This window comes from Procambarus clarkii, chromosome 61 (assembly GCF_040958095.1).
Source record: "Procambarus clarkii isolate CNS0578487 chromosome 61, FALCON_Pclarkii_2.0, whole genome shotgun sequence".
In the NCBI taxonomy this organism is placed as follows: domain Eukaryota; kingdom Metazoa; phylum Arthropoda; class Malacostraca; order Decapoda; family Cambaridae; genus Procambarus; species Procambarus clarkii.
In genome coordinates, this window is record NC_091210.1 from 10,416,412 (window position 1) to 10,427,946 (window position 11,535).

The window sequence follows — 11,535 nt, forward strand, 5'->3', positions numbered from 1 at the left end:
TTTGATGAACTCTTAGTAGTTTTTAACCTTGAAAATTTTGTGAGCTTTCCTACCCACATGTCAGGCTCTTCGCTCGATCCTGTCGTAACTGACCTTCCTGAAAGTATTGTTTTGTTCATAGCAGACCTCTGGGATATGTTGGTTCTTCAGACCACCATGCTATCTTTACTACACTGGCTATCCCGACATATCGAGGTGAAGAATCTGTTCGTATTACCTGGTTTTGAGACAGAGGGAACTGACCAGCTCTTCGTGCAGAGCTTGAAGTAACTGATTGGAATGCCTTGCTCCAGGGAAACGTGAACAGCCAAGTAAACGCTTTCACCAGTCATATACTGGACCTCCAGTATAGCCATATCCCTCTTGGCAGTTTGTGACCAAGCCCACTGATCAGCCTTGGTTTGGATATTTCTACTAAATGGCAGTTGAAGCCAATAACAAGGTCTGGGGAAGATTTAAACCTCATCCCTCGGTTCATAACAGAAACATTCATAGACAATCTTGTCGAATAATAAAAGAAGTTCAAAAGTGGGCTATATCCAGATGGTAATCCGAAACTCGAAGAAAACTTGCATCTGGAAGGGTTGGATCCAAGGTCTGGTGGTCTTTGGTGAAGAATCGACAGGGGTACTCATCTGAGGACACAATCCCGCCTCTAAACAGAGAAGATGGTACTGTGGCAACCAGCAATCAGGAGAAGGCTGCTCTACTGGCAAACCACTTTGCTGCCATGATGCAAGTAACTGATCCTGAACGTCAGCCTCCACATCTTGCCCCAAGCACTGTGTCTAGGATGACTGAAGTGGTTATAAAGCAGGCTCAAGTTCTCCATCTCCTTAACACGCTAGACACAAGCAAAGCTGTGGGGCCAGATAAGGTCAGTCCAAGATTACTACGCAACTGCGCTGACCTGCGTACGAGATTACTTCTCCTTCTCCTGGCTCCACCTCTCACATTCCTCTTCCAACTCTGCCTAGTTCAAGGAATGTGGCCCTCCTTATGGAAGAAGGTAGACTTTGTTCCAGTGCACAAAAAGAAGAGCCGCTCACTAGTTGGAAACTACAGACCAGTGTCACTGCTTTCCATACTGACAAGATCCTAGAATCATTAATTGCTCAGCAAATTATATCATTTTTTGACCATCATCGGCTAATTTGTAATCGACTGTACGGTTCTAGGAAAGACCGATCTGCTTCTGATCTCTTACTAAATCTCTGCACTGTGGCATCAGTCACTGGATAAGTCCAAGATCAGCTGTGTTGTTGCTCTAGATAAAGCAGGAGCCTTTGATCGGGTCTGGCAATCTGGATTAGTAGTGAAGCTTCAAGCTTTAGGCATTGCAGGCTCCATCTTAGTGTTATTAAATGACTACCTTCAAGAACGGACTCAATGAAGCAGAATCCGATAGCCACTCAATTGGTGCCAGCTTTCCACAGGGTACTGTGCTTGGCCCTCTGCTGTGGGATGTTTATTTCAACGATCTGCTTCATCTCATTCCCCCCCTTTCTGTCCGGCTCGTTGTTGCCGTGAGGGGGCTTGGTGGGCGGCTGCTGGAGTGTGTTGCTCCTTGGAGTAGTCCCCCCTGTCCTTTTGTAGCCTTGTGCTCTTGCTGTTTTCCTCTTAAATTTTGCTGGACGCCTTTTCCTTTTCCTTTTGTTTCGTTTTTCTTCCCCTCTCTTCTCTTTTCTCGTTGTCATTTCCTGCTGACCTTGTGCCTGTTTTGATCATTCTTTTGGCCTTCTTTTGTTTTGACGCCCGGGTGCTTGAGGAGGCATACTCTTGCACCCGTAGAAGTTTAGTACCCAACGTTTCGAGCAAGGGGAACCTTTTATTGTCAATCCCCTTTTCGTCACTGAACCCGATCTCGCCGTCTGACGGTTCTTAAAGTGGCGTTTGTGGGGCGTATACTCACGACGCACACCTGGGGGGCCCCGGCTTAATCGGCAATAGCTTCTTGTTGGGAGTTCTACCTCTAATTGTGGTTCCATGGTGGGTGTGGGGGCACATTCGTGAGTGAAAGTGTATCGTTTCGTGTCTATGTTGATGAATGTTCCTCTTGTACCCTCTCAGGCTCGTGGGGTGGGCGACCAAGCCCCCGAGTCGGACTGTATTGGAAGACCAGGCTCTGTAGCCCCCGCTGCGTTGGGCCCCCACCTTTCTCCTCCTTTGGCCTCTCTGACTACTCCCCTCGGCTCCCCTTCCTCCTCTGTGGTTGAATCGAGCCCCAAGCCCCCAGTGGTCCCTCGTCCCTGGCATGGCTCAGTCTCTAGTTGTGAATACTGCGCATTTTGACCACTCTCTCTTTGGGGGTTCTCAACGCCGTCCTCGACACGGCCGCACTCGCTCGATTCCTTCCCGTTCTGATGTCTATCAAGCCTTGTTTGGTCCCGCTTCGTGGGCCAAATACTTTGATCTCCTCTCTCTTGATTCTGCGCCTCCTGACGATTTCTCCCTTCAAAGGCACCTTGTTGATTCCGTATATGCCTCTGTCACCTTCAACCCCACCCATCTCGGTACACGTGTCGTTGTTGCTCCTTCTCAGGATGCGGCCTCCAGCTTGGCTGCTTTATTCTGCCTTGGCGAGACCCCTGTTTGGGTCTCCAAGAACGCTCTGTTGAAGGCCAGTTTTGGCACTATTCTCCTTCCGCCCCATGTTGCAACCGATGTTCGGAATCTGCAGGACTGCCACGATGATATTCAGCATATCCTTGAGGCCAAGGGCCATTCTGTCCTCCAGATAGACACGTTTACTCGTCCCCCCTCGTGGTCGTCGCCGTCAGCCCCTTTGGGTTGTGAAGATTACTTTTGATGGTAGGACCCTTCCGCCCACTGTCATTCCTGCTGGTGCCAGGTGCTCTGTCCAGGAGTACATTCCTTCTCCTAGGCTCTGTAACAAGTGCTGGAGGTTTGGGCATGGTGCCCTCCGCTGCTCTGGGACTGTCTCTCTCTGTTCTTTGTGGGGAGCGATGGTCACTCTAAGTCGGAGTGCACTTCTCCCCAGGCTCGCTGCCTCAACTGCGGTGAGGCCCATCCTACCTTCTCCCGTGCCTGTATCCATTACAAGCTTTAGGCAGACGTCCTCAACTTGAAGCACCGGGAACGTTTATCTTTTACTGAGACGAGGCGCCAGGTTCGCCGGCACCCGCCTTATGCTAGCGTCTCTTATGCTCGCGTGTTGCGCTCTTCCTCTCCTCGTCCTTCCCACCTTCCTCAGACTCACAACCATTTTTGGGCCTTAAACCCTTATACGCCCACTGCCCCCTCCTCTGTTCCTTTGAATTCTGTCCCAAAGGGTCCCCCTCCTGGTCCTCTGTCTATGGTTCCCCTTCTTTCTGTCCGGTCTGTCATGTCTCCTGTGTCATGTCTCCTGTCCTTCTCCTCCATCTATTGACTCTCCCCGCCGCCTGTCCGTGCGGGATAATGTCCATCGCTCTCCTAACGACCGTCGTGTGTGCTCTCGTTCAGCTTCTCCTGTTGAGACAGTGGAATCCGTTGCCAAGTACGTAGTTGCTGGGACACCTGTCTCTTTAAGTCAGAAACATATGCCTGGCTCCTCTTCTTCCTCCTTCCCGAGGAAGGCTTCGCTTTCTTCCTCAGCCCCTACTTCTGACTCTATCACTGCTTCCCCTCCCATTTCGGTGGTTGCGCCCCCTGTTTCTGCTATTGAGGTTTCTTTGGTCCCCGCTTCCCTCTCGGTTGCTGCCCTTGCTGAGGTGCGCTCCCCTCTTTCTACTCCCCCTCTTCCTGCTGCTGTCCTTGACTGCTCCTCTCGGTTGCCTCCTCCTCTTCCTCCTCCGGACCCCGCCTGTCCACCTCTGGTCTGTTCTCCCGCTTTCTTTCCTCCGTCTTTGCTCAGTTTGCCCATGCCCCCTAACCCTGACTTTGCTGACCCAGATCCCGACCCTTATCTTCTTTTATGTGCTATGTTGCTCTTTCACCTTTGTTTCTTCCTTGTTCTCTGTTGTTGTCCTTTCTCTTCTCGTCGTTGTCTATTCTTCAATGGAACGTTCGGGGTTATTACGCCAATTTCCTTGAACTCCAACTTCTGATTTTGCGATTTTTGCCCCTTTGTGTCTGTCTCCAGGCTTGGTGCTCGTCCTGGTCGCTTTTGTGGCTATTCCTTTCTCTCTCCCCCCCCCCAGCTATTGCTTGGGCTCCTAACTCGTCTGCTCTCTTGATTCGCTCTGATGTTCCCCTTGTCCCCTTACTTTTTCCTTCGCCTCTCCATTGTTTTACTGTTCATATCTTTGTGGGGAAATGGTACACTGTTTGTTCCATTTATCTCCCCCCATTGTCCTGCTTTCTCTTCCTGATCTGAAACACCTACCGGACTCCTTGCTGGAGCCTGTGCTCCTGCTGGGTGATTTCAGTTGTCATCATTCCCTTTAGGGTGATGTTCTGATGAACACCCGAGGTCGCCTTCTTGAGCCGTGTATCCTCTCTTCTTCCCTGTCTCTTCTGAATTTTGGTGAGCCCACGCATTTGGACTCTCAGACTCACACTCTTTCCTGTCTTGATCTCTCTCTTTGCTCGTCTTCTCTTTACTAAGATTTCACGTGGCAGGTTCTTGATGACCTCCATGGCAGTGACCATTTCCCCATCCTTGTTACCTTTTTCTCTTTTCACCCTCCCCTCTCCTTCCCTAGGTGGCAGTTTGCTAAAGCGGACTGGAACCTATTTACCCTCAGTTACTCTCTCTAACCTCTCCCTTCTGCCTCTCCCTCGCTCTCTCCTCCTTTTTCATGACACTGTCTTCGACGCTGCCCTCCGCTCTATTCCTTGGGGGGTCCACGGAAGTGCGTTTCATGGTGGAATGCAGACTGTGCTCAGGCTGTCCGCTGTAAGCGTGCAGCCTGGAAGAGACACCGCCGTCGGCAGACGGCCGATTCTTTTCTTTTCTTTCAGAAGGCGAGTGCGGCTGCCTATAGGGCCATCCGTATGGCTAAACGTATATGTTGGGCATCTTATGTCTCCACCATTATGTCCAAAACTCCTCTGCCACCGATCTGGAAGCGTATCTGCAAGATACGCTGCAAGATGGCAGTAAAGGATCTCTGCACGCTTGCTACACGCAACTCTAAAGCGTTGATATCACACCAAACCTGTCTCCTGAAGCCCACATCAAAAGAATAACATCAGCGGCATATGCGAGGCTGGCTAACATCAGAACAGCGTTCAGAAATCTGTGTAAGGAATCATTCACAATCTTGTACACCACACATGTAAGACCAATCCTGGAGTATGCAGCCCCAGCATAGAGCCCGTACCTTGTCAAGCACAAGATGAAGCTGGTAAAAGTCCAAAGGTATGCCACTAGACTAGTCCCAGAACTAAGAGGCATGAGTTACGAGGAAAGGCTGCGGGAAATGCACCTTTCGACCCTGGAGGACAAAGGAGTAAGGGGAGACATGATCACAACCTACAAAATCGTCAGGGGAATCGACCAGGTAAACAAGGATAAACTATTCAACACTGAATAGGTGATTAAACGCACTCAGTCTGTCCCTCTCTCACTCCCTCTTTCTCGCCCTTCCTCCCTCTCTCTCCTTCCTCCCTCCTTCCTCTCTCTCGCTCGCCCTCCATCCCTCCCTCTCTCTCTCGCCCTCCCTCGATCCCTTTCTCGCCCTTCCTCGATCCCTCTCTCGCCCACCCTCGATCCCTCTCTCGCCCTACCTCGATCCCTTTCTCGCCCTCCCTCGACCCTTCTCTCGCCCTTCCCCCCCCCCTCTCTCGTACCCGCTCCCTTCCTCTCACCCTTCCCTATCTTACCCTTCTTCTCTCTCTTGCCCCCTCTATCTACCTAGCTCTCTCTCTCTCTTTCTCTCTCTCTCTCTCTCTCTCTTCCTCTCTCTCTCTCTCTCTCTCTCTCTCTCTCCTCTCTCTCTCTCTCTCTCTCTCTCTCTCTCTCTTCTTCCTCTCTCTCTCTCTTTCTCTCCCTTCCTATCTCTCCCTCCCCCTGCCTAACCCTATCAAAACATATCAGGGAGAGGGACAAAATGGCAAAAGGACACACCAGGGACACAGGGAACAGCCAAAGTGACCAAATGAAGGAAATGTTAGCCCAAGTTTTAGAGGAATTCAAGAGGGAGATGCATGAAATGAAGAATACCATTAACAACCTGCAAAGTTAGCTGACAGCAACAAGGGAGGAGATCAAATCCCTCACAGAGAAAAATAATGAGGCTGAGCATCATATTATCATCCAAAGGGAAGGTGGATATGCTGCATTGGAAGGAAATGCTTCTGTATCTTAAACATTTGCAGAAATACCGTGAAAGAGCTCAAAAGCAATGGACACAGTGAGGGAGATAGCCATGCAAGCAGCTACCTCACAGGAAGCAGCATGGTGCACCAGTCAGCTGCTGGAAAGAAAGGTCAGTGGTAGCTGTAGGCATCAAAAAACAGGAAGGATCCAATAGGCAAGAATGGAATAGCAAAGACAGAGTGGCAGTAAATGGGATACTGAAGGGATTAAAGATGGAATAGGCTGAACAAAACATAGAGAAGGTTTTCAGGTTGGGCTGGCACAACAAGGACACAAACCACCTGGTGAAGATAGTGTTTGCAAACAAGATGACGAAGGAGGTTATTCTAAAAAGGAAGAGTTATCTGCAGTATGTGGAGGAATACAAGAAAGTATTGCTCTATAGAGACAGGACGAAGGAGGAGAGAGGCAGGGCAGCAGAGGCAAGGAGGAAGCACAGGGTGAGAGGAGTAAACCAGGAAAGCACAGCCCCCAACACAACACTTCCAGAGACAAGAGGGGAGCCCACAACCTGCATCCCACCAAAACCACAGGGGAGGGCAACACAACCACCTTCCTCTGCATAGAAACCCTCCCTACCCCCTCAGTCTACCTGCCCCCTCTCAAATGCTCACACAGCCCTCCCTCCCCCCCCCCCATTTTGACCAGGTCACTACTCACCCATTCACACCTTGTCCAACCTACCCCCATTCACACCTTGTCCAACCTACCCCCATTCACCCCTCCCCCTCCATCCCATACCCTCCCTATCCCTCCTCCACCCTCTCCCCATATCCTCCAATTACCCCTACCTCGTTACCTAATACCCTACCAGTCCCCCTTCCTTTGATCCCTCACCCCCACCCTAAAATCCTCTGAGACCCTGTTAACCACCTCACAGATCTTCACACCCCAGGGAACAGCTTCCTCAATCAGCAGAACGCTCACCAAAAAGGGGGATAAGAGAATGAACAGAAGAAAGTGAGCTTCAAGGCAATGTATACTAACATTGATAGGATTACAAATAAAACAAGTGAACTTGGAGAGTGGGCACTAGAAGAAAATCCAGACATAATAGCACTTACAGAAACAAAGCTAACGAAAACCATAACAGATGGAGTGTTTCCACAGGACTACTATGTAGTGAGGAAAGAGAGAGAAGGAAGAGGAGGAGATGATGTAGCTCTGCGAATAAGAAAAGACTGGAGTTTTGAGGAGATGGTTATCAAGGGCTGTGAAGATTTCAGTGAATACATAACCGGTACCATAGCAATTGGTGGACAAAAAATTATAGTAGTAGTCATAAATAACCACCACCCCCACCAGGCAGGAATATGATAGAAACAACATGGCCACCATTAACATAATAGATAGTAGCTTCTGTAGCTAGCAGGAACGAATCCAGAATACTAATTATGGGAGACTTCAACCCAGGGAAGATAGATTGGGAAAACAGATATCCACATGGAGGACCAGACACATGGAGAGCTCTGCTGCTGACCGTGGTAACAAGAAACTTTCTAAGGCAGCACATCAAGGGACCGACAAGAATGAGAGGAGACGATGAACCAGCTATGCTTGATCTCATATTTACCCTTAATGAGTCGGATATAAGGGAAGTTAAGTTGGAAGCCCCCTTGAGAATGAGAGATCACAGTGTATAGATCTTTGAATACCTGGTTAAGCTAGGAATTATCTCCATAAAAAAAGAACTGGGAAACAAAGTGCTGGAGTACCGAAAGAGAAAATATGAGGAGATGAGAAGTTTCCTAAGGGATATGCCTTGGGACACAGAACTCACAACTAAGTCACTACAAGACATGATGGTCTGTGTTACCCAAAAGAGTCAGGAGGCAGTAAAAATGTTTATCCCGGCCCGACAGGAAAAAACCGAGAAGCAAAAGAAGAATCCGTGGTTTAACAGGGCATGTATGGAAGCAAAGGAACTGAACAAAAGGACGAGGAGGAACTTCCAAAGTAACAGAACACCAGAAAGCAGAGACATACCATAGAACCAGGAACGAGTATGTTAGTGTGAGAAGAGAAAATAAGAAGAAGTATGAAAATGATATAGCTAATAAAGCCAAGACCGAACAAAAGCTACTCCTCAGTCACATCAGGAGGAAAACAACAGTTAAGAAACAAGGGATGAAACTTAGATCGGGTGAGGACAGGTACACAGAGAATGACAAAGAGGTGTGTGAGAAACTCAACAAGAGGTTCCAGGTGGTCTTCACAATAGAACAAGAAGAGATGGCATTAAACCAGGCGGCCTTGGAAGGGTTCGAAATTACAAAAGATGAGGTCAAGAGGCATCTGTTGGATCTGAACGTGGAAAGGCAATTGGCTCAGACGGAATCTTACCATGGGTATTGAAAGACTGTGCAGGAGCCCTTTGCTTGCCACTCTCCATAGTGTATAGTAGGTCACTGGAGAAGGGAGACCTACCAGAAATATGGAAGACGGCTAATGAAGTCCCAATATACAAATAATGTGACAGACAAGAAGCACTGAACTACAGGCCAGTGTTCTTGACTTGTATACCATGCAAGGTGATGGAGAAGATTGTGAGAAAAAACCTAGTAACACATCTGGAGAGAAGGGACTTCGTGACAACCCATCAACATGGGTTCTGGGAGGGTAAATCTTGCCTTACAGGCATAATAAAATAAAGGTGACAAAGATTAAGCAAGAAAGAGAAGGATGGGTGGACTGCATTTTTCTGGACAGTCGGAAAGCCTTTGACACAGTACCCCAAAAAATGCTGATGCATAAGCTGGAGAAACAGGCAGGAGTAACTGGTACCTGGTTGATACCTGGTTGATGGGGTTCTGGGAGTTCTTCGACACCCCAAGCCCGGCCCGAGGCCAGGCTTGACTTGTGAGAGCTTGGTCCACTAGGCTGTTGCTTGAAGCGGCCCGCAGGCCCACATACCCACCACAGCCCGGTTGGTCCGGCACTCCTTGGAGGAATAAATCTAGTTTCCTCTTGAAAATGTCCACGGTTGTTCCGGCAATATTTCTTATGCTTGCTGGGAGGACGTTGAACAACCGCGGACCTCTGATGTTTATACAGTGTTCTCTGATTGTGCCTATGGCACCTCTGCTCTTCACTGGTTCTATTCTACATTTTCTTCCATGTCGTTCACTCCAGTACGTTGTTATTTTACTGTGTAGATTTGGTACTTGGCCCTCCAGTATCTTCCAGGTGTATATTATTTGATATCTCTCTCGTCTTCTTTCTAGTGAGTACATTTGGAGGGCTTTGAGACGATCCCAATAATTTAGGTGCTTTATTGCGTCTATGCGTGCCGTATATGTTCTCTGTATTCCCTCTATTTCAGCAATCTCTCCTGCTCTGAAGGGGGAAGTGAGTACTGAGCAGTACTCAAGACGGGACAACACAAGTGACTTGAAGAGTACAACCATTGTGATGGGATCCCTGGATTTGAAAGTTCTCGTAATCCATCCTATCATTTTTCTGGCTTTCAATATTTGCTTGGTTATGCTCCTTAAACGTTACGTCGTCAGACATTATTATTCCCAAATCCTTTACATGCTGTTTTCCTACTATGGGTACATTTGATTGTGTTTTGTACTCTGTATCATGTTTAAGGTCCTCATTTTTACCGTACCTGACCCCCTCCCCATCCGGCCCGTTGGCGTTGTGAGGGGGCTTGGTGGACGGCTGCCGGAGTGTGATGCTCCGTTGGGCAGTCCTCTGTCCTTTTCTGGCCTTGCACTCCTGCTGCTGTCTTCTCCAATTGTGCCGGATCACTTTTCCTTTTCCTTATGTTTCGTTTTTCTCCCCCCTCTTCTCCTATCTGCCTGTCGTTTCCTGCCGACCTTTTGCTTGTTTTGGATTCTTTCTTTGTAGTTCTTCTATTTGATGCCCGGTTCGGTTTGATGCCCGGTTTTGACGGACTGACGGTTCTTAAGGTGGCGTTTGTAGGGCGTATACTCACGACGCACCCCTAGGGGGCCCCGGCATGATCGGCGATAGCTTCCTGTTGGGTGTCCTGCCTGTAATTGTGGCTCCATGGTGGGTATGGGGGCACATTCGTGGGTGAATTTGTCACTTTTCGTCTCTATGTCGTTGAATGTTTCCGTTGTACCCTCTCAAGCTCGTGGGGTGGGCGACCAAGCCCCAGAGTCGGCCTGTATTGGAAGACCAGGCTCTGTAGCTCCCGCTGCGTTGGGCAACGACCTTGCTCCTCCTTTGACCGTCCTGACTTCTTCCCCCAGCTCCCCTCCCTCCTCTGTGGTTGGGTCGAGCCTCCAGCCCCCGGTGGTGACCACTTCGTCCCCTGGTGTGGCTAAGTCTTTCGTTGTGACTACTGCGCCTTTTAACCCCTCTCTCTCTGGGGGTTCTCACCGCCGTCCTCTTCACGGCCGCCCTCGCTCGATTCCTTCCAGTTCTGCTACCTATCAAGCCTTGTTTGGTCCTGCTTCGTGGGCCAAATATTTTGATCTCCTCCCTCTTGATTCTGCGCCTCCTGACGATTTCTCCCTCCATCGACATCTCATTGATTCCGTGGATGCCTCCATTACTTTCAACCCCACTCGTCTCGGTACGCGTGTCGTTGCTGCTCCTTCTCAGGATGCTGCTTCCCGCTTGGCTGCCTTGTCCTGCCTTGGCGAGACCCCCGTTCGGGTCTCGAAGAACGCTCAGTTGAATGCCAGTGTTGGCACTATTTTGCTCCTGCCCCATGTTGCGACCGGTGTTCGGGACCTGCGCGACTGCCACGACGATATTCGACATATCCTCGCTGCCCAGGGCCATTCTATTCTCCAGGTGGACACGTTTACTCGTCCCCCTCGTGGTAGTCGCCGTCAACCCCTACGGGTTGTGAAGATTACCTTTGATGGTAGGACCCTTCCACCCTCTGTCATTCTTGCTGGTGCCAGGTGCTCTGTCCAGGAGTACATTCCTTCTCCTCGGCTCTGCAACAAGTGCTGGAGGTTTGGGCATGGTGCCCTCCGCTGCTCCGGGACTGTCTCTCTCTGTCCTTTGTGTGGTGGCGAAGGTCACTCTAAGTCGGAGTGCGCTTCTCCTCAGGCTCGTTGCCTCAACTGCGGTGAGGCCCATCCTACCTTCTCCCGTGCGTGTGTCCATTGCAAGCTTGAAGCAGCCGTCCTCATCTTGAAGCACCGGGAGCGTTTATCTTTTCCTGAGGCGAGGCGCCAGGTTCGCCGGCTCCCGCCTTATGCTAATATCTCTTATGCTCGCGTGTTGCGCTCTTCCTCTCCTCGTCCTTCCCGCCTTCCTCAGACTCACAACCGTTTCCGGGC

The 11,535-nt window shown here is 49.8% G+C and overlaps 1 protein-coding gene across 1 annotated transcript; it reads left to right on the forward strand.

Moving 5' to 3' along the window:
* Positions 1-730: 730 nt before the first annotated feature.
* Positions 731-1,102, forward strand: LOC138354116 (uncharacterized). Its single transcript, XM_069307980.1, has one exon. It carries the CDS (start codon positions 731-733, stop codon positions 1,100-1,102), a length of 372 nt encoding a protein of 123 aa, XP_069164081.1.
* The last annotated feature ends 10,433 nt before the right edge of the window (positions 1,103-11,535 follow it).

Coding starts and splice junctions, on each gene's coding strand:
- LOC138354116 (XM_069307980.1), top strand. CDS start 731: ATGATGCAAGTAACTGATCCTGAACGTCAGCCTCCACATCTTGCCCCA.